General features: G+C 32.8%; 1 protein-coding gene across 1 annotated transcript in view; it reads left to right on the top strand.

Moving 5' to 3' along the window:
- The first annotated feature begins 350 nt into the window (after positions 1 to 350).
- Positions 351 to 20,549, top strand: part of LOC134262106 (putative ankyrin repeat protein RF_0381) — a 42,352-nt gene continuing 22,153 nt past the window's right edge. Inside the window, exons 1-5 of the mRNA XM_062744495.1 lie at positions 351 to 402; positions 7,204 to 7,393; positions 7,872 to 7,982; positions 9,208 to 9,268; positions 12,767 to 12,915. Coding sequence (XP_062600479.1) covers positions 7,204 to 7,393; positions 7,872 to 7,982; positions 9,208 to 9,268; positions 12,767 to 12,915 — 511 coding nt within the window. The 5' untranslated portion in view covers positions 351 to 402. The remainder of the gene's footprint in view (positions 403 to 7,203; positions 7,394 to 7,871; positions 7,983 to 9,207; positions 9,269 to 12,766; positions 12,916 to 20,549) is intronic.

Below are 20,549 nucleotides of genomic sequence, written 5' to 3' on the forward strand. Positions count from 1 at the left end.
ATTCAAGAACAGTTTTGTATCGATGATTGCACTATATATAAAAAGGCGAGCTTATTAGCTCTCTCATGAGGGCTAAAAGACTCTGCCTGTTGCGCAATTCAATTCATTATTTTTGTGAATAAAATAATGCATTAAAAAACACAAAAAAATCATTAATTTTATTTTCAAGTGTATTTTTTAAGTTCAATTTTAGATGATTATAATTTTAATGAGATTAAATGTTTATTGATCTTCTTTCGTTTTCAACCGTGACTCATAGGTTGACGCGTTTGTGTGTTGTTTTTTAAGTCTGTAATCTAAAAATACTTTATCTTTAAATGCCGCCATATTATCTATTTGAGCAAATCATTTCAAGCTAAGATATTAACAGCTCATTGGATAATTACTTGTATTCTGAGCAAGGTATGGAAATCATCAAGATTGAATGTTTAATCAACCATTTTAAGTACTATATTTATTATAAAACATGTTTATCATTTTTTAACTTTCGTTTTCCATTGCACGATAGTAAAATGATTTTGTTTCTAATCATTATATGACTTTGCTAATATATATGCATATTAAACTCAAATTGTCACTTTTCCTTCACGATATATCCTCAAAAGAGGACGGGACCGTTCATTTGAAACGTCGATGTTAGGGATGTGCGATTTTATCGGTATACCGGTATATCGCGATTTATTGTTGCGTGATACGTATCGTGATACGGAGACCTAAATACCGGTATTTATGAACATATTATAAAGTCCAGAAATTATTCATTTTTTTGTTTAATCTTTTCAAATTACAATTACAGAAAGTATAAAAATGTTGTAAAACGTGAAAAGAACGGCATCTTACCGTCCAAATATAGTTGATTTTATATACATAAATATTTCAAAAAAAATAAAATTTTGTTTTTCAAGCAAATTTTTTTAGAAAAATAATGACTTTTCATATAAAATCATTGTAAAAACTGCTTTTAAAAATATCATGATTTTATCGTGATATTGTCGGAAAAAATCGTGATATATCGCGATACGAAATTTTTGGCGATACCCATCCCTAGTCGATGTCTTTTTAATTAAGGATGCTTTGTACAGAAAACCTTTTATTTTAGATAAATATCGAAAAAGTTTTCAGACATACAAACGGACAAATCCAAGACATTTTCTGATAAAAAATAACGTTGTATAGGTCAAAAGAGGAATTATGCTTGTTTGTTAAATACACTTGTCTGTAAATTCATTGCAAAGGTTATGAAACAAAAGTACTTTTTATATGATTTTATGGTTTGTTTTTATTCCAGTGATCTCTCATTGAAAAACTATAACAGAGACAAATATGACAGTATGTTGAATTCACATTCCACTTATGCTATCCCTAGTTCTGTATTAATAGATTTATGGTTATTTTCACGTTAATAGTGTTACATGTACAAACTAAGTGCATAATAGATTTCCATAATCAGTGGTATATATTTATGTAATTTAATTTTGTTTGTTTTCTAGTCTCTCTTTGTTTGATTTCCAAAAAGGAACTGAAATTATTCTGTATAATCTGGTTTGGTATGGGGACAACCCCCTTGACAACCAGCTGAATCATCTGTATCCATGCAATCCCCTCATTTCAAGTCCTCGGGATTTATGGAAATTTCTAAAATTTCTTAAATGTACCTTTTAACTTCAAACAGTCAAACAGTACTCGATCTTACCTCATGTAAATAAACATTATGGCTGCTAGGTCTATGCATCAGTGATTGCCTCCCCTCACTTCCCATCACTTCCGGTACTATGGTTGTATTATTGAGCGGCAAGTTTGAACTCATACAAAGCAGCATAATTTTACATCCACAGTTGTTTAATTTTTTTAAAAATCAAATCATAAGGAATGACTATAATTCGTGGCGATCTGAATTTTGATAAATTCAAATTTGCCGTATTTTGCACGATGGTCTTTTGCTTACTTTAATCTTCATCTTGATTGATTGATTGATTCTATATTGTAAGCTCACCTGAGCCGAAGGCTCAAGTGAGCTTTTCTGATCAAAATTTGTCCGTCGTCTGTCGTTGTCGTTGTTGTTGTTGTCGTCGTTGTAAACTTTTCACATTTTCATCTTCTTCTTAAGAACCACTGGGCCAATTTCAAACCAAACTTGGCACAAAGTATCCTTGTGTTAAGGGGATTCAAGTTTGTCCAAATGAAGGGCCACGCCCTTTTCCAAGGGGAGATAATCATGAATTTGTTAAAAATTAATGGCATTTTTAAAAAATCTTCTTCTCCAGAACCGCTGGGCCAGGAAAGATGAAACTCATGTGGAAGCATCCTCAGGTAGTTTAGATTCAAGTTTGTACAAATCATGACCACCGGGGCAAGGGTGGGGCCAAAATGGCCGACCCAAGTTTTACATAGGAATATATAGGAAAAATCTTTAAAAATCATCTTCTCCAGAACCACTGGGCCAGGAAAGATGAAACTCATGTGGAATCATCCTAACGTAGTGTAGATTCAGGTTTGTTCAAATTATGACCCCTGGGGCAAGGGTGGGGCCAAAATGGCCGACCCAAGCTTTACATAGGAATATATAGGAAAAATCTTTAAAAATCTTCTTCTCCAGAACCATTGGCCAGGAAAGATGAAACTCATGTGGAATCATCCTCAGGTAGTGCAGATTCAAGTTTGTTCAAATCATGACCCCCGGGGCTAGGGTGGGGCCAAAATGGCCGACCCAAGTTTTACATAGGGATATATAGGGAAACCTTTTAAAATCATCTTTTCAAGTACTTCAAAGCTATGATTAGTGATATTTATATGTAATCATCCTCAGGTATTGTAGATTCTATTTTGTTCAAATGATGAACGCCTGGAGGGGGGGGGATGCAGGGGTTCAAACTTTTTTTTGTCATGGTCAATTCCAGGACTTAAAGAGTATATTTTAGGCAAGTCCGAGGAAGAAATATCAGAGTCCATATTTACCTTTACATCATTAAATTTATGTTACTTAAAATTTATTTTCATTTGTTGCATTGAATGAATAAAGACCATAGGCATTAATATATGTTTTACTTTTCCTCCATATACTGTCATATATAGTCATACATGAGTATTTCAACACAATACCAGACTGAAAGATTATTGGTACATTACTGTTTATTTGTCGCTCCTTTTTTTAGCATTACTGCTGCCAAAACCGAAATTTAAGAAATTCATTGCCGTTTGTTATACAGGAGGAAACATGAGGAATTGCGTAAAAGCAAGAGTCTAACTGCAACGGAAAATAAAAAGACGGATTGTATTTTCGAAACGTTCATAATGTTTTATGGGTATTATAACGCCCACAAACCCACATTTTTACTTAATACATTTGAGAATTTGCTTAATTTTTAGCGTTACGATCATTTTTTAACATACAAAAAAGATAAACAAGAAAAATATCCAAGTCCCAGGACTTTGGCGAATTCTAAATGCCGAGTCCCGATCCGGAATTTGTTAGTCCGGGACGTCAGACTTAAAGAATTTTGAACCCCTGCGGTGGAGTAAATTCAAGCCTGATGTGCTCAGGTGAGCGCTGTGGCCCCTGGGCCTCTTGTTTAACGTCCCTCTCGAGAATTTTTCACTCATATGGAATCGCCACCACTTGCCGGTGGAGGGCTACAAATTTTGTCCTATGCTCGGCACTTTGAGCAGGGAGGGATCTTTTTCGTGTCAGCACCTACTGCGACACGGGGCCTCGGTTTATATGGTCTCATCCGTAGGACCGGTCTCCACGTCCCACAGTGGGAGTTGAACCTGCGACGTAAGGATTTACTCCTTACTTCGCGACTCTAGAGCAGACGCTCTAACCACTGCGCCACGCGGGGCGACTCTTCATCTTGAAACATAAATCTGTTCTCTATGGCGGGTATTGTATTTTTTACTTTTGTACTTTTTAAAGACAAAAAAAAAAAATATAAAGGAGTGTGCAAAAAGTGCAAACAAGTTTCCAATGCGTTTTGACTGAAAACGTGAATGACTGCAATTCTGGGAAGGTGCGTACTCCATGTAATTTGGATTTTAATACCTTGTATAATTATGGGTAAAGTCTTATCAAGAAACTATGAAGTCAAAAACAGTAACCTGTATAATTTCATTTTCAGGTTAGTTGTTTTTGCAAAAAGTACCATGTCATATATTCTGTAATTTTCTAAATTTAAACGAATCCTACAATGTTCAGTATCGATAAATGCATTATACAGTGTATAAGGCGAACGTATTAGCCCTCATCAGGGAGACTGGGTTAAAAGACTCTGCCTGATGCGCAATCCCATTCAGTTATTTTTTTGCGAATAAAAATTTTATATTAATTTTATATATTTATTATTTATTTTAATAATAATTTTCTTTTCATGTATGTTTTCCAAGTTGCGTTTTAGATGTTTATGATGGGATTTAATGTCTATTGATCTTCTAACGTTTTCAACCGTGACTTACCGGTGGACGAGTTTGTGTGCATTTTAATCTGTAATCTAAAAATACTTTACCTTCGTTCCCGCCATATTATTTATTTGCATTGTATCATTACATGCCAAGATTTTACCAGCATTGGAGAGATAATTATCTTATATTCTGAGCAAGGTATGGAAAAACATCAACACTGAATGTTTAATTAATCGTTTTACGTATTTTATTTATCAAATATAATATATTTATAATTTCTTAACTTTCGTTTTCCATTATACGATGGTAAAATGATTTTGCATTTAATCATTATATGACTCTATAGTATATACATGTATATTAAACGCAGATTTCACTTTTCCTAAACGGTATACCATTAAACATACTAGGACATGCCTGTTTTTATAATTCTTTAATTCTCCATGAAAAATTTCCAAATCGAAAAGTCACAATACGTCCCAATTCATGAATTACATGTAATATGTATTTACCCACACTACTTGTTCAAAGCTGATCTTTTAATATTTTTCAAAAGCATATATTAAGAACAAGAAACCCATGGACCACATCGCTCACCTGAGCACTGTGGCTAGGAAAAAGAAGAAATTGGTTTATTATTGAAAAGTTTAAATCCAGAGTTAGTCCCATGACCAATCATGGCTTTGCTATCCGTATCCTTCTTGAAAAGATTTTCAAAGAATTTTCCTTTATATTTCTTTGTAAAACTTTGGTCTGCCATTGTGGCCCCGCCCTACCCCCGGGGGTCATGATTTGAATACACTTGAATCTACACTATCTAAGGATACTGCCATATAAATATGATCAAAATTATTATGACTTTGTTATTCTTGAGAAGATCTTTAAAGAATTTTCCTATAAATTTCTATGTAAACCTTTGGTCGGCCATTGTGGCCCCGCCCTACCCCCGGGGGTCGAGATTTGAATAAACTTGAATCTACACAACCTGTAGATGTTTCCATATAAATATGACCAATTACGGCTTTGCAATTTTTGGGAAAAAGATTTGTTTAAAAATTCCTATGTAAAACTTTGGTCGGCCATTTTGGCCCCGCCCTACCCCCAGGGGTCATGATTTGAACAAACTTGAATCTAATTTACCTGAAGATGCTTGCATATAAATTTGATCAACTATTACTTTGCTTTTCTTGAGAAGAAGATTTTAAAAGAATTTTCCTATATATTTCTATGTAAAACTTTGGTCGGCTATTGTGGACCCGCCCTAATCCCAGGGGTCATAATTTGAACAAACTTGAATCTACACTACCTGAACATGCTTCCATATAAATATTATGAATTATGGATTTGTTATTCTTGAGAAGAAGATTTTTAAAGAATTTTCCTATATATTACTATGTAAAACTTTGGTCGGCCATTGTGGCCCCGCCCTACCCCCGGGGGACATGATTTGAACAAACTTGAATTTTCAATACTTGAGGATCTTTCCCCATTGGTTTCATCTTTCCTGGCACAGTGGTTCTTGAGAAGAAGATTTTTAAAATATTCCACCAAATTTTCATGAATTCCCAATTATCTCCCCTTGAATGAGAGCGTGGCCCTTCATTTGAACAAACTTAAATCCCCTTCACCCAAAGATGCTTTATGTTAAGTTTGGTTGAAATTGGCCCGGTGGTTCCTGAGAAGAAGTCGAAAATGTGAAAAGTTTTCAGACAGACGGACAGACGGACGACGGACAAAATGTGATCAGAAAAGCTCACTTGAGCTAAAAAGTAAATAAAAAATCAGTTATACATTTTCTAATAAAAAAAATCAGCAAATTTAATATAGGTTAAATATCTGTAGACATTCATACATTCACAGGAATTTGCATGTTTTTGCTTTATTCGATTTTTAGGTCTTCTATTTCCTTCAATATTATATTGTTTATTGTCTAAAAATCTTATGCTATCATTGAATGACATCACAGAAATAAATTCATTGATTCTATATCATATGATAATTATTTTTAAAGTTATTCCTACCAATTTGTAACGTCAATTTTTTTCAATTTAATAAGTTCTTTTTAAAAGAAAAAGTAATTACATCATCAGACCAGATTAGATTTTGTGAAAACATTTCCTAGTGACGATAGACTTTTAGAGTTATTAAGGACACATAATACAAAGAAACTTTTGTCAAAAAATATGAAAATAACAACTTGAGTCACGTTTAATGAGTTAAATGAACACGTTTCACCGTGTAGTTTTTAATTTTTTTTATCACGATTTTTACAAAAATGGGATTGGAAGTGAAGATTATTTGTATAGATTACAAATGTAATAAGGAGGATTTCAGAGAATTTTGAACATCATAGAAGGGTTACAATTTCTTTATATTCTAAAAATGTATTATTTGCATCATTTTCAATGAAATTAGGCCAAAAAAAAAATTTCCCTATCCAGGCTTCCATTTTTTGTTTGTATCATCTGCCCTTAAATTAATGGACATCATGTCAACGTCAAACGCAAAAATGCTGAAAAACTTTGTATGTTTATCCAAAAACATGCTGCTGTCTGTCCTTCATGATATGTTTTCCTCCCCACTTTTTTACGTTTCATTGTCTGTGATGCTTCCTATATTGTATTTGTGCCTCTGACAAGACTGTTTAATATATTGTATATAATGCATAAATGTTATTTATGCACAATTACCCCATAAACTGAACTTGAACCTGAGATTTTTATGAATAAAACAGAGTTCGCCTTTACTATATATATATTATCAATAATACATTTTATCGTAACTGTATAATTGCACTACATTTTTTAGATGTCGTCCATGTTCAATAAGACAAAAGCTGTCAGTTGTCCCCAAAGCTGGGATGAATATTTGGAAGCTGCCTCCAAACTTTGTCCTCAGATTGACGGGGAGTATAATTATATCTGTGTTCCCAACCAAAACAAAACAGAACTTGTGCAGTTCTGTTTCGGAAGCGGCAGATTTCCTGCATGGCAGTTAGGTACGTCTTATTGAGCTGAATATCATGTCATAAGTTTAGAAGAGTGGATAGTTTTGTAATATCTTCTTATAGGCCCTATATGGTAGTGTCTTTTTATAGAAAAAGAACTACATTCAATGTTTTGAAATGCAAAACAGGATCGCATGATTGGCTACTATAATTTTTTATCCTTAATGTCCAGGGAAAAGGTTATGACCATGACCTGACCTTGCCTGTGATATAAAATGGTCGAACTTATTCTCACTTATACCATCAGTTAGTGAGTGATATTGTCTTTTTGATTCTGTGAAAATTTCATTAACTTTTAAAAACAAGAAAAATATGATAAGAATCCTATCTTACATATAAGTATTAAAAATATCATAAACTCATGTTAAATGCTATGATAAAACCTTTTACTCGAAACATATTTTATGAAATTTACTCGCATGAATGTATGAATGATATGTATTGTTGAAATAATTTCTGTTTTCTTTAGCCGAGCATTGTCCATACCTACACAATACTGGTAACATGAATGCTGAGAATTGCACAAGGTTCTTATACGGATGCCCGGAAAAACATTACATGACTAAAGAAATTTATAAATGTAAGTTAATTTTTATAGTAAAAAGAAGTAGACTTTCATTAACTATTTTAGTTTTTTGCTATAGTAATCACTTATTTTCTTTAACTCCCAAAGGACATGCTTTTAAACTTGATGAAACGAGTAATTTATGTCAGTGTATCAAAACAGGTTTGTTTGGGTTTGTAAGTGCAAAAAACCACGATTGATTTATTGTATAATGTTTAACGTCCCTCTCGAGAATTTTTTCACTCATATGGAGACGCCACACTCGGCACTCAGGGACAATGACCAGGGAGGGATCTTTATCGTGCCAGTACCTACTAAGACGCAGAACCTCGGTTTATATGGTTTATATGGTCTCACCAGAAGGACCCGTTACCATGTCTCACAGTGGGATTAGAACCCGCCACGTATAAGGATCAGCTCCTTACTTGGCGACTCAAGAGCAGTCGCTCTAACCACTGTGCCACGCGGGGGGATTGATACATATAACTCTGGAAACTGTAAGAAGAAGGATATGGAGATAACGAACAGTATTCAATCTCATAGTCCATTAAACAATATACAAAATAAGAGCAGAGCAAATACGGACCTCCGAAACATCAGAGGTTGGATTAGGTGCCATGGAGGAGTGAGCATCTCCTGCCGATCAGTCACACCCGCCTCGTGCTCGTTGTCATGATCAGGAAATAACGAGAAAAAAATCCGTCGTCAATTCAGTGTATAGATAATGGACTAACAATTGGTATGAAAAACGTCAGTCAGCATTTGACTCAGTGATAAATTGTATTTGCTGACAAGGTCATTGTATCGACCATAGCATTTACGAATTGATGACTTTAAACGAGACAGCTGATATTCTTGTTTCATCAACTTGCTTGTCAATAATTAACCTCGTTTTAGAAATTGTTTATACGTAGAGCATGCTCTTGCGTATCGAATCAACTGAGATATATATATACTCTGTATGCAGGTGTTGAAGGTATATTGCTGCATAAGTAAGGGAAGTTGACGTAAGAAAAGTTAAAGTCATCACGTTTATCATATAGCTTGGTTGTTAGATTACCATCAGTGTCTTTTTCAATTAAAATATCCAAATATGAAGCAGAAGTGATGATCAGCCCGTCATCCAATTGTTCTAAAGGGATGTATCATTCCAAATATAGACTTTAAATATGACACGATTTTATAAGAGAAGAAATCGGACAAATACAATTTATATTTTGTTAAACTATTCTTTTTCTAGATCAAGCGTGTTTAGATATAAATCCAGAAAGAGGATGTTACGTTGCCGATTCAAATTGCAGGTAAATATGATTTTAATGAATCATTTCTATAGAGTAACCGTAATAAGGTTAAAGTCGCTTTTTTCAATTCAATTAATTACAAGTGTTTATCATGATGTATTAAAAAAAAGGATTTTGAATGCAAATTTTTTCAATAATACTGTTAGTTTTTTTTTTAAATTTTGTAAGTATCTTCAATGACCCTGACATTATTAAATGTATGTTTGGGGTTATGATATCGAAGAACACCTGCTTTGCAGACATACACATATATTCCATGAGGCCCTTTAAAGCGTCATGGTTAATACATATCTGCAAAGATAGGGTGCATTGCCATATGCATGTTCACTGAAATAATGTAACTTTTTCATAATATTCACATTGTACAAAATTGTGATGTTGACAAGAATATCAGAAAAGTTCCTTATTTTGGATATGTAAAGGTTCATTATGATCATATCCCTTACAATTATAGATTTTACTCATTTTACGTTATAATTTCAGGGCAGACATTTAAATGCAACACAAACATCGTTCGCCTGAAAAAACAGTTTCAGGTTTATCATAAAACGAAATGTCATGAAAAGTTTACTTTCTGTAATTCCCAGAAACCTTCTTATCGTTTAATAAAGATCATAAATATTGTTGAATTCAACAAAATAAATACAAAAGAAAATTTACAACTTGTATATTCGATACTAGATTAGAACTCACTCACAGTACTCACTTCTATTTTACTTTTCTAGGACCAAAATAAATGTATTAATATTGGTGATAGGAGGAAATATACTTTGTCTTTGTACTTGAATTGATACATTTCATAGATAGATACATTTCATAGATAGATACATCATTTACAGTCTATTTGTCTGTATATCAACATTCATTCGAGTACAGTCAATTCTCGAATTATCGCCATTCGATTCATCGCCATTTTCGCAATACCGCCATGATTTCCCAAGAACGTTTTTCTTGCTATATAAAATTCTCTTTATAACGCCAAATTCGCATACCGCCATCCGCCACCCTGTTTTCAAAAAATAAAACAAACGTCCATTTTTATGTGTCAATTATCTCGATATACCGCCACAGGTGCGTGCAGTCAGTGAATTAATTTGACATTATCGATTTTGTAAAGCATGCAAAGCCAGACAAGGTACACACAATTAAATAATTAAATTAGAGTTAAATGAACAAATAATTTTAATATGAACTGTTACAATGATTTTGTTCTGTTGTTTTGTTTAAAAAATCATTTACGGCTTCGCCACGAAATCGGTAGTTGTTAAAGTACGCCGAATACGATATTATTTTGATGATCTCTGCTTTAAACAATGGAAAGTTTGCTTAAAAATAATTATACGGTATAAATTGTGAACGTTTCACTAACGATGATGCCATAAACAATAAATTTATTCAAGAAACCAATTTACGTACTGTCAGCAATACATCACGACGATCGACCCAGCATGTTTTTTTTTTAATGAAATCAGACGTGCCGACTTTTACATGTACATAGATGCATATGAATTTTTTTTACTTGTTATTAAAATCTATTTCATAACTGCACATTTTGTTTTAAGGAAATTGTACATAAAAATTTACTTGAAGTATTTTAAAATTTAGAAATATGTTTTATATACATGAGCATGTAATTATAAGAATAGAACGCTTTATGGTATTTCTAAGAACGGTAACTTGCAATTCTTGTTTTGAAAAGACGGGAAATTCAATTCAAAAAAATTCGTTATACCGCCATGATTTCTAAATTACAAATGGTGGCGGTATATCGAGAATTAACTGTATTCGAAAATTTAAAGAAAGCTAATTGCATGTAAAGAATGTTAAAATCATGCAAGGGGGAAACAAATTTATTAGTCTATTTATCTGTACATAACATTCATTCGAGTATTCGAAAAGAATGAATCGGTTAAACGTCCACATTTGCCCCCCCCCCCCGATAATTTACAAATAAAATTAAATATTTTCTACATATTATTGTCTCCATCTATCCATCAAACATTGTAGTTTATTAATTTCATTTTCGATTTTTACTTACTTGCTTTGTAATTAGGAAATTTATCAGATTAATATAGCAGGGGTACGTTGTTTACATCGATCTCTCATAGACTCTAGGCCACACCCCCATTTTGCTAGCCCATTTTTTATATGAGCGCCTAGATGTTTCAAGTTGTACTTAATACGGTCAATATGAAGAGTTATACTAGTCATTTACATTCATGAAAAAAATTGAAACTCAATTGTGCTCAATTGTTTTTTCGCGAAAAGGTGCAAAACCACGGGTACTTGTCTCTACTGAAGCACTGAACAGGTGACTTAAATTATTCACTTTCATGCTTTGAGCAGACCAATGCGACATCGTGTCGAGAATTTGCGAGCTATCGATGGTCAAATCTTTTTCAAATCTATAATGAAATTTCAGGGAGAAAACTTTTTTATGTTTAAGATGTGTTAAGAATTTTTATTTACTTGTTATTAAAATCTATTTCAGTGGATTTTGGTTGATTTTTTTTTTGGTATTTTTCATTTTATTTTGGAGTTATATAGCAAATTATTCTTGCAGTTACTGCTTGTGTCTCGTTAGTACAAAATTTTAAAATTTGAAGTATACTGTGGGTATATATTATACATTTGCCTTAGTTAACTGAAAAAGAAACAGAATTCAGACCTTCAAAAAAAGTGTTTCCTGCATTACAGCTCAAATTACAAATTCTATGTCTATTTAATATATAAATATTTTGAATTTCTGATGAGTCATTTCACTTATAACTCGTAAGAACATTACGCAGAAAAAAACCCAAAGTTAAGCCTGCCAAATGAAATAATTACTGTATGTATGTTTATATTTAGTTGGTCTCTGGAACTAAGAAGAGACTTTTAGGTGTCAGTTTATCATAAAACTTAGTACACCTCGAACACACGCTAATGTATTCATTCTTATCGCACGCTTGAAAGACGCTCCATCTTCTCATTTAAATAATACAATGACCTACATAGCCGTATGGCGAAGCCGTGATTTTACAGTGAAGTATACGACTTTATTTTATCGATATCTTGTATATATTGAAAGTCCTTTTCCTAAAAACACTTTTATGTATATCTATACAAACTACACTTGAAGACTTTAGCAATAATAGAATAAAGTTCCGATTTTAAAATGTAAAATACTGCATATAAAAAGGGGTGAGATAGCAGTGTTATGAAGATTCATCTTTTAAAGAAAGCTTAATGCATGGATAGAATGTTAAAGCTATGCAAAAGGGAAACAACGAAAGAAAAAAGAGAACTTCAGGGTCGTTAACCTGATCAATAAAGAGGACACTGTGGTTGTAATCGGATAAAAATGGATGTTCATTCCTCCATTGCACTTGATCTCAACTTTGAGATTTTCAGGAGTTTACGCTTGCCATGCCCTCGGCTTGTAATGTTCATTTGACCTCTGAGTATTATTACTGTTTATTATATTAGATTACACATTCATATAATTTATATTTGCAGCAAGTCGCTTACCTCAACAGTGACTCCAGCTAGTACATCCCCAGCAGCAGGGAATGAAGTCACTATAGCCTTGTCCGTTGTATTCGGTGTGATATTTTGTGTTCTTATCTCAGTACTTATATCTTTCATCTATATGAAGAAAAGAGGAAGTAAGTTTATATACATACATACATATAAAGATTCCTCATTCGCATTTCAAGCTACTAAAACAGTCAAGTTCAAAAATGAAATTTACACTTAATTTATAATAACATACACTGTACCATGTTGAATATGGCTGAAATATATAAGCATTTGTCCTTATGCACTACGTGTTGAGATAACGTTAGGGGACGTTAATTCGTTATATCAACGTTATTTGTGTTTTTTATATGATTGAATAATTTCAATCTCTCTGATTGGCTGAGATCCAACTATGTTAGAAAAAAACTACGTTGTATTAACCTGCACGTGACGTTCCGGGTGAATACAAGGATTTATTTCCTATACTGTAACATCGATTTAAGAATAGATCGAGGAATTCCAAATTGATACACATTGTTTTGGAAAGCTATTTAAAAGACTATGACTTTTTTTTCATATGAACAAAACATAAGCGAATATATTTTTTTTTCGGGTGAGGGTGGTAAGAGCCGCCAGGGGAAGGAGGGGTACCCCCCCAATACTTTTACTGAACAATATTTTTTTTACTTTTTGGCAGTCAGATTTCCCTGATAATACTCCTTCCTTTCAAAATCTATCCAATAAAAAAGACTGACATTATATTTTTTTCATGGCAACAAAAATTGATTAAAAACTTCAAATTGATACGACTAGTGAGGCTTATTTACATTTGAATTCTGCTTCTCGTTTGTATTTGGTTAGGACTAAATTAAATGCAAACAAGTAATAGGCTCTATCATATTATCAGTGAAACATATGATAAAACAATTATTGCTGGGTTTTTTATGGTCAATACAATGATGTAGCCATCTTCGAAGTACAATACTGCACCCCTCAGATGGCTAAATCATTGTAATGACCTCAGAAAACAGCAATAAGTGTATTATATTGCTGATGCCTTTCTAAAAATTAAATTCAATACTTTTTGAAATCTTTCAAAACAATTCTTTATGGTTAAAAATTTAAGAAAAGGTATGAGCAATTAAACTAGAGGAGAAGGTGTCTTAAATATCTTGTTATAGATAACACTGGCGTGGTACATGTCTTGTTTAGTGGTTTTATATTAGACTAGAAAATGCACTTTTGTGTTAATATCAACAGAAACAATGTTCAAATTAATTACTACGTATAGAAAACAAGATTTTCATCAAAATATAGTTTGAAGAGAAACGCTGGGTACTGTGAAATCACAAAATTTCGTTGTTTTCGAGGTATGAAGAGTCCCATGAATTCATGTCCACCACGAAATGTTAAATGTTTAATACATAACTACTCAAAAAAGCTTCATCCACGAATTCAAATCCCCACGAACGAAGAATTTTTTCTCAAACCACGAAAATTTTATCACACGAAAATATGTGATTTTACAGTATTTTTCGCTTCTGGTGACGTACGAAGTGAATGTATATATATATATATATATATATATATATATATATATATATATATATATATACTCAACAAAAAAAGAAATGCATATTCTGAATAATATGAAAATCTAAGTTTTCAGTTTAAACCTTATTTAGTTTAGGCGATTTTAGAGTGTGTTGTGATAAAAATCAAACATGTCCTATTTTGCAACTTGAAAAGTCAAGTTGATGTCATTTTCATTGCCCCCCAATTCAAGGGGAATAACAATTTGTACTGTGCGACGTCTCAATTCTATTGGGTTTCCAATGTACGAATAGCGTGGAGGAATACCATATCTCTTTTCAGTCTCTTGCGAACAATTTATGCACTTTTATGCTGATTTTTTCATCCAGCAATTGTAGCAGCAGTTTTTACAGCAAGTTCTAAAAAGCATGAGGTGCTGAAGGGGGGGGGTCTGACGGTCCTGTCTGGTCGTGGTTACCTGCGGATGGTCAGATAATGGTCTTCAGACGTTAGTTTAACGCTTGCAAAGCCAAATGATTTATTCCAAATACAGTTGCATCTTCCTGTTGCGTAGCTCCGTTTAGTATCATCGTTAGCTTGGTTGGGTTCATCTTTGTTTCGGCTTGGCATTGAAGCATCAACACTGCAATCAAATCTTAAATATAGGTTTGATAGGAGTGTTAATAGTTTCTCTGAATCCAAAATATCAGCGAAAATAGACATCCGATTTAGAAGAAATCATGAAAAACACCACTTTCATAAACATGTTTAATGGAAGGAGATAATTCAACACTTGGGTTTTAAAACCCAATGTTGTCCTTTAAATAGGTCAAAGGTATCCAATGATATAAAAAATAGTTGTTCCATGTACATTTTAAAAACTTCTTTGACGAGTAAAACAATATGCGTTTCTATTTTTGTTGAGTATATATATACATGTACATGTATATAGTACTATAAACATGAACAACCTCAATAAGACTTTAGGCCATTTAATCCATCTTCAGAAGCTCTTTAAAATAGACAACAGCTGTATAATGGTAAGCGAAGTATGACGTAGTTATTGGGTAGTCAAAAAGACTTTTACGTCATAGTCAATTGTTTTTGCGTCAATCGATATGTGCTGGTATTTTTTAATATAGAAACATTTATGCATGTGTATAACTTATCATAAAGAAATACATTATTTTGACTAGTTACTTTTCAAATAAGAAATAAATTAGATTGCTTTGTTTCAATACGTCTTTAGAATTCTAGTATGAATATGTTGAAACATCAACATTGTTGAAATTTAATATGTTATAAAAATTGAGTTTTAATTAAAAAAAATTGAAGTAAGAAGGTTCTGCGAGAACTTTTCTAAGACGTCGACCAGTGGCATACCTATATGTTGCAAGAAAACATTGATGCAACCATCAATTGTCGCCCAGGAAATAAATAAATTAAACGATAGAAATGAGGCTTGATTATCAAACCGCTTCGATGTGTATGAAAAAGGCATGCGTTCTTTAAAGTTTTAAATGTATTTAAAAATGACATTTGAGTAAAACTTGCATATTTAAAAAAAAATCAGATTTCTTTTAATAGCAAATGTTTTAACATTTTGAAAACTTATAGTCGGATGAAAATCGAACAAAAACGAAACACTTCAAAACTTTAACAATTCCTCAAGTAAATGTTGGATGCATAAAATATAGATTGAAATTAGACTCATGCATCGCCTATTTTCAAAAATGTATTTCACTTTTATACCTATTCTATCTAAATATCAAAATGACGTGGCCACGCGATGTCTTGGATTCAGCTAATTTTTTTCTAACTGAAACTTCAATGAATGAAAAGATTGACTATATGAAGGAAAGCATGGTAGTTTACCTTGGTTGCCATGGAAATGGGGCTAGAAGGTGTAAATTATTGTGGATATTGCTATTTTTCGATAAGGTCAAGAAAAAAAATACTAGGCAAAGCTATTTTTGTGCATATTTTTATATGCTTCATGACAATTAAAACTATGTAAAAAAATAGTATATATCACAAAGTTTTTACAATTTCTAATTTTCCGATGCAAAAAAAGTGAATAATTAGTCTTAGTTACCTCCCTTGTTAGACTAAGTATTTAAAAACTTCGACAAGTGATGTGAAAATCTTAGTAGGGAGATTTAGATTCAAGAAATGTAATTTTGCAAAATAATAAAATATACACTGGTTGAAAAACCAGTTTCCCATTGTGGGAAACCTTATGGACACCATATGGAAACCTCAAGATTACATTATGTTTCATTGTGGTTTCCGTGCGGGATACTGGGTTATTCCCCTTGATTCCGTGCAACGGAAACACCTTACGCTCCGATTCCATTATATATCCCGAGGCTCGGAATCCAGTGGAATTGCGAGGTTTCCCTTGATTCCGTAAGTTTCCCGTACGGGAATCTTAAAGATTCCACTGCTTTCAGTGTCTCGGGATACCTAATGGAATCGGAGCGTAGTAGTTGCCATGGATGGGAAACTAGTCGGGAATCTTAAGGATTCCATGTTTTGGAAACCACATGAATACCGTAAGGAAACCTGAAGATTCCACTGGCTTCCGTGCCTCGGGATACCCTATGGAATCGGAGCATAGTGGTTTCCGTGGAATGGAAACTTGATGGAATCTTTAGGTTTCCTTTTACAGGAAACTACATGGAAACTATAAGGAACTACAAGGAATTTTAGTGTAGCAGTTTCCGTGTGACGGAATCTTTGTGGAATTATCTGGTTCCCATTCCTGGTGGAAATTACTGGGAAACTTCAACTTATTCCTTAACTTTTCTTTAAGGAAGCAATGCGAAATGTCTAGAATGTGAAAAGAGAACAGCAGTTTCAAAGCAAATACATGTACACTCTGTAAACGTTACTGGTAATAATATTAATTTCCTTGGTGAACAGTGTTTTCTTTTCAAAATCTATAAAAAAAAAAATTACATGTATAAAGAGGTATAAAGAGAAACAAGCATTACCATGTTAAATGTTTAATAATTCATTTGATGTACAAAAACAGCATTTTAAAAATAAAAATGATATTAAAATACTAAATAAAATCATATATCTTAGATAAACAATGGAACAGTTTTTCACATTTAAGTCCATTCATAAGCGTCATTAAGTATTTCTTTCAACATCAGTTTCCTGGTATTTTCTTCACATCAACTACGATCTGTAATATTCATACAAAATTATTATATGATGTCAGAATTATACTGCTTGAATATACATTAACTCAGAAATCTGAAAGATCAGTCAATGTTCTTTAATGTACCAATTTCACTGACTATTTTCAGTCTTAAAGTTTTCCATGACCATGATACATTTGGTTTCAGCATTTAATGTGTTTCTTTAAAATTTGATTAATGCTTAATGCTTTATGATAACAAAAAACATTACATAACTAGATTTCATTGAGATGGTGGCCATCTAAAAAGAGTCCCACTTTTAGCAATGAACATGAAAATGTAAGGTAGCTGAGAAGGGCTAATTTTTAATATTTTACCTACATGTTGAGCAATGGACTTTGGAGGGGAAATTGATTTTGTTAAATATACATGTGCATTAAGGACCTATGTAGTTTCATGCGAAAAGTGCAGACGTTTACTACACAGGGACCTGCGAACATATTTGAATTCAAAAGAAATAAAAAAAAACAACATTTTTTTCATATGAATATTTTTCTGATATTGTTTAAACATTATTTTATAGATGTCTTTGTAGTTGGATTACAAATTTAAAACAAAATATCAACATGACCATGAACTACCGTATTAATGTCATTGATCTACTTAGTGATAATGATTTAATTATACACGACAAGAATTTATACGTGTTTTTATTCTATGCCTATAGAAAATTATTTCATTTTTAAACAGTATATTTTTATTTTAAATCAGTAATGAATCTTGAAATCGAAATTCTAAATAGTTTGTATGTTCTTTCATTGAACTTCTTAAAAATAAATGTAGGTTATTTTATGAATAAATTATGTTCACTTGTATAACGTATGATTATTATACAATAATTTTTAAATAGTATTAAAAACGCTAATCATGATCTTAATTTTAAACAAGTTTGCGGAGACTGTGTGTATACATGCTTGACAACAGCCCAATGTTCCCTGTAGGTAGAAAACCCTCTCAAATCACACAGAATATACAAAAAATACACAGTGACAGGTGTCTCCTGTCTCCAGGTGTCTTCGCAGCACGTGTCTCCACCTGATATGGCACGTGAGGACAGTTGCCCGTAGTTACACAGGCCGTACTAACGTTTTCAAATATGCTTTTTAGGAGGGAGGGGGTCCCAAGCAAAAAAATAAATAGATAAAGTAATTAATAATAAATAAATTTAAAAAACCAACAAAAAAGTATCTTAAACAATATTTACTATTAGCAAAATACTAGTATTTTAATACTCAGACCCCCACCTCACTCGATGAATGTTTTTTTTCTGACCAGTTTACATTGATTTTTATGTAACTATACTAGGTCTTACTCTTCTATATTCTGTCTTTTAATCAGTAATCGCAACTTCTCTCCTTATGACTGATTTTAGAAATCTATATAACTGCACTTAGTCTTCTCTATTCTAATTCACGCATTCTATACGAGTTTAACAAGATTAATGTGATAAATCCAATTTAAAATTAATTTGCGTTAACGGTCATGAAATATTAAAAAGTTTGTCACACAGAAACACACTTTAGTTATTTTAACTGTTTGAAGGGGGGAGGGGGGGCAGTTAATTCTTTTGATACAGTATGTGTTCACGTTTGAAAAAATTCTATAATCGGGAAAAATGTGGTAACCTCAGAAAATATAAAAAATACATGTACAAATGTAGTTGGAAATTAGTATGAGATATAATTTCAAAGTTTCCCTACCTGGAAACATGGGAAAACTACAGATTGATGGCTTCCATGTCGGGAATCTATATGGAAACCACTGAGGCAAGTTTCCATGGTTTCTTATCTTGGGAAACTTACGGGAAACCACAGGCAAATTTGGGAAACCTGGCTTTTCATCCTGTGTATCAATTAAAATATTTATGGATAAATGAAAAATAAACATTTTATTACACCATAAAGTTGGTCTAAATGTGCCTTTTCTCTATCCGAGTTATTTCCCTTGTTGGAGCTCTTCGGCATTGAAGAATACAAAATATGCAAAAAGAATTTTTTTTTCTTTTTTGAAACATCTTGTTCGGGAAAATTGTACCTCAAGAGATTCAGAATTTGATGAAAAACAGTTAACATAGTAGGGATTTTTGCCAGCATCTTACATCAGAAAGTTTATTATCTGTAAAAACCATCGGAATGAAATCTTCAAAAGCAGCTAAAGGTTGGATCTGGACATAATGAGTATTACACGTAGCCATTCGTAGAAAGGACAATATGAGGAAATCAGGGTGGTATGGGGCAAAGGCCGAGAGGATTTTAACTGTTCCTTTCAAGAAGTCTTTGAAATAGAGATCGAGAGATACATGTAGTGATGTGGTAGTCTCCGACCGATCCTCACTGCAACGTGTACAGCTGATGTAAGTATTTTTTTTATTTATAATTCTATTCACCGACAGGTGTCAAATGTACCGGGTAGCTGACTGTATATTGAAATATAAGACAATAAAAACAAACAATTACAAAAGAATGAAAACTTTGATGCACAGTTGCACATATTAAGGCCTACATGTACCTGAAATTGAATCATATATATTATACACTTATCCACTGGATGTGAGTGGGATAGCTCTTTTATCAAATCTGCGACAGGGAACTCTTCCCAGAGGGTTTGCCTGAGGGGAATAGTTTCTGTCAATTGCAAGGGTTTGATAAAAGGGCTATCCCACTCTCAACCAGTGGATAAGCATTTTATTATACTGATCGATGTATAATATAATTTCTGAGGTTTGAATTTTTTTGGAGTAAGATAATTTTGCAAGAATAATCTGAAATTCTGATGACGTCACAATGCTACTGAAGTCATTATGACATCGTCAGTTTTAAGATTTATCGCTGGAAATCAAAATTGGCGTCAACAATTGCATGAGAATTTTCCGAGGGTGGATAGCAAAAACTATACCCCGAGGAAAAGCCTTGCTATGCGTTGACTATAAAGGATAGTTATTTTACCTTCTGAACTTTATATAGGAAGCATTTTAACAGAAGTATAATAATGTGAAATATCTGTGCCCGTTTTTGGGTACCTGTATTTTATTAGCTCTT

Source organism: Saccostrea cucullata, unplaced genomic scaffold (assembly GCF_032062105.1).
Source record: "Saccostrea cucullata isolate Sc308-1 unplaced genomic scaffold, CSIRO_AGI_Scuc_v1 ctg3629, whole genome shotgun sequence".
Taxonomy (NCBI): Eukaryota; Metazoa; Mollusca; class Bivalvia; order Ostreida; family Ostreidae; genus Saccostrea; species Saccostrea cuccullata.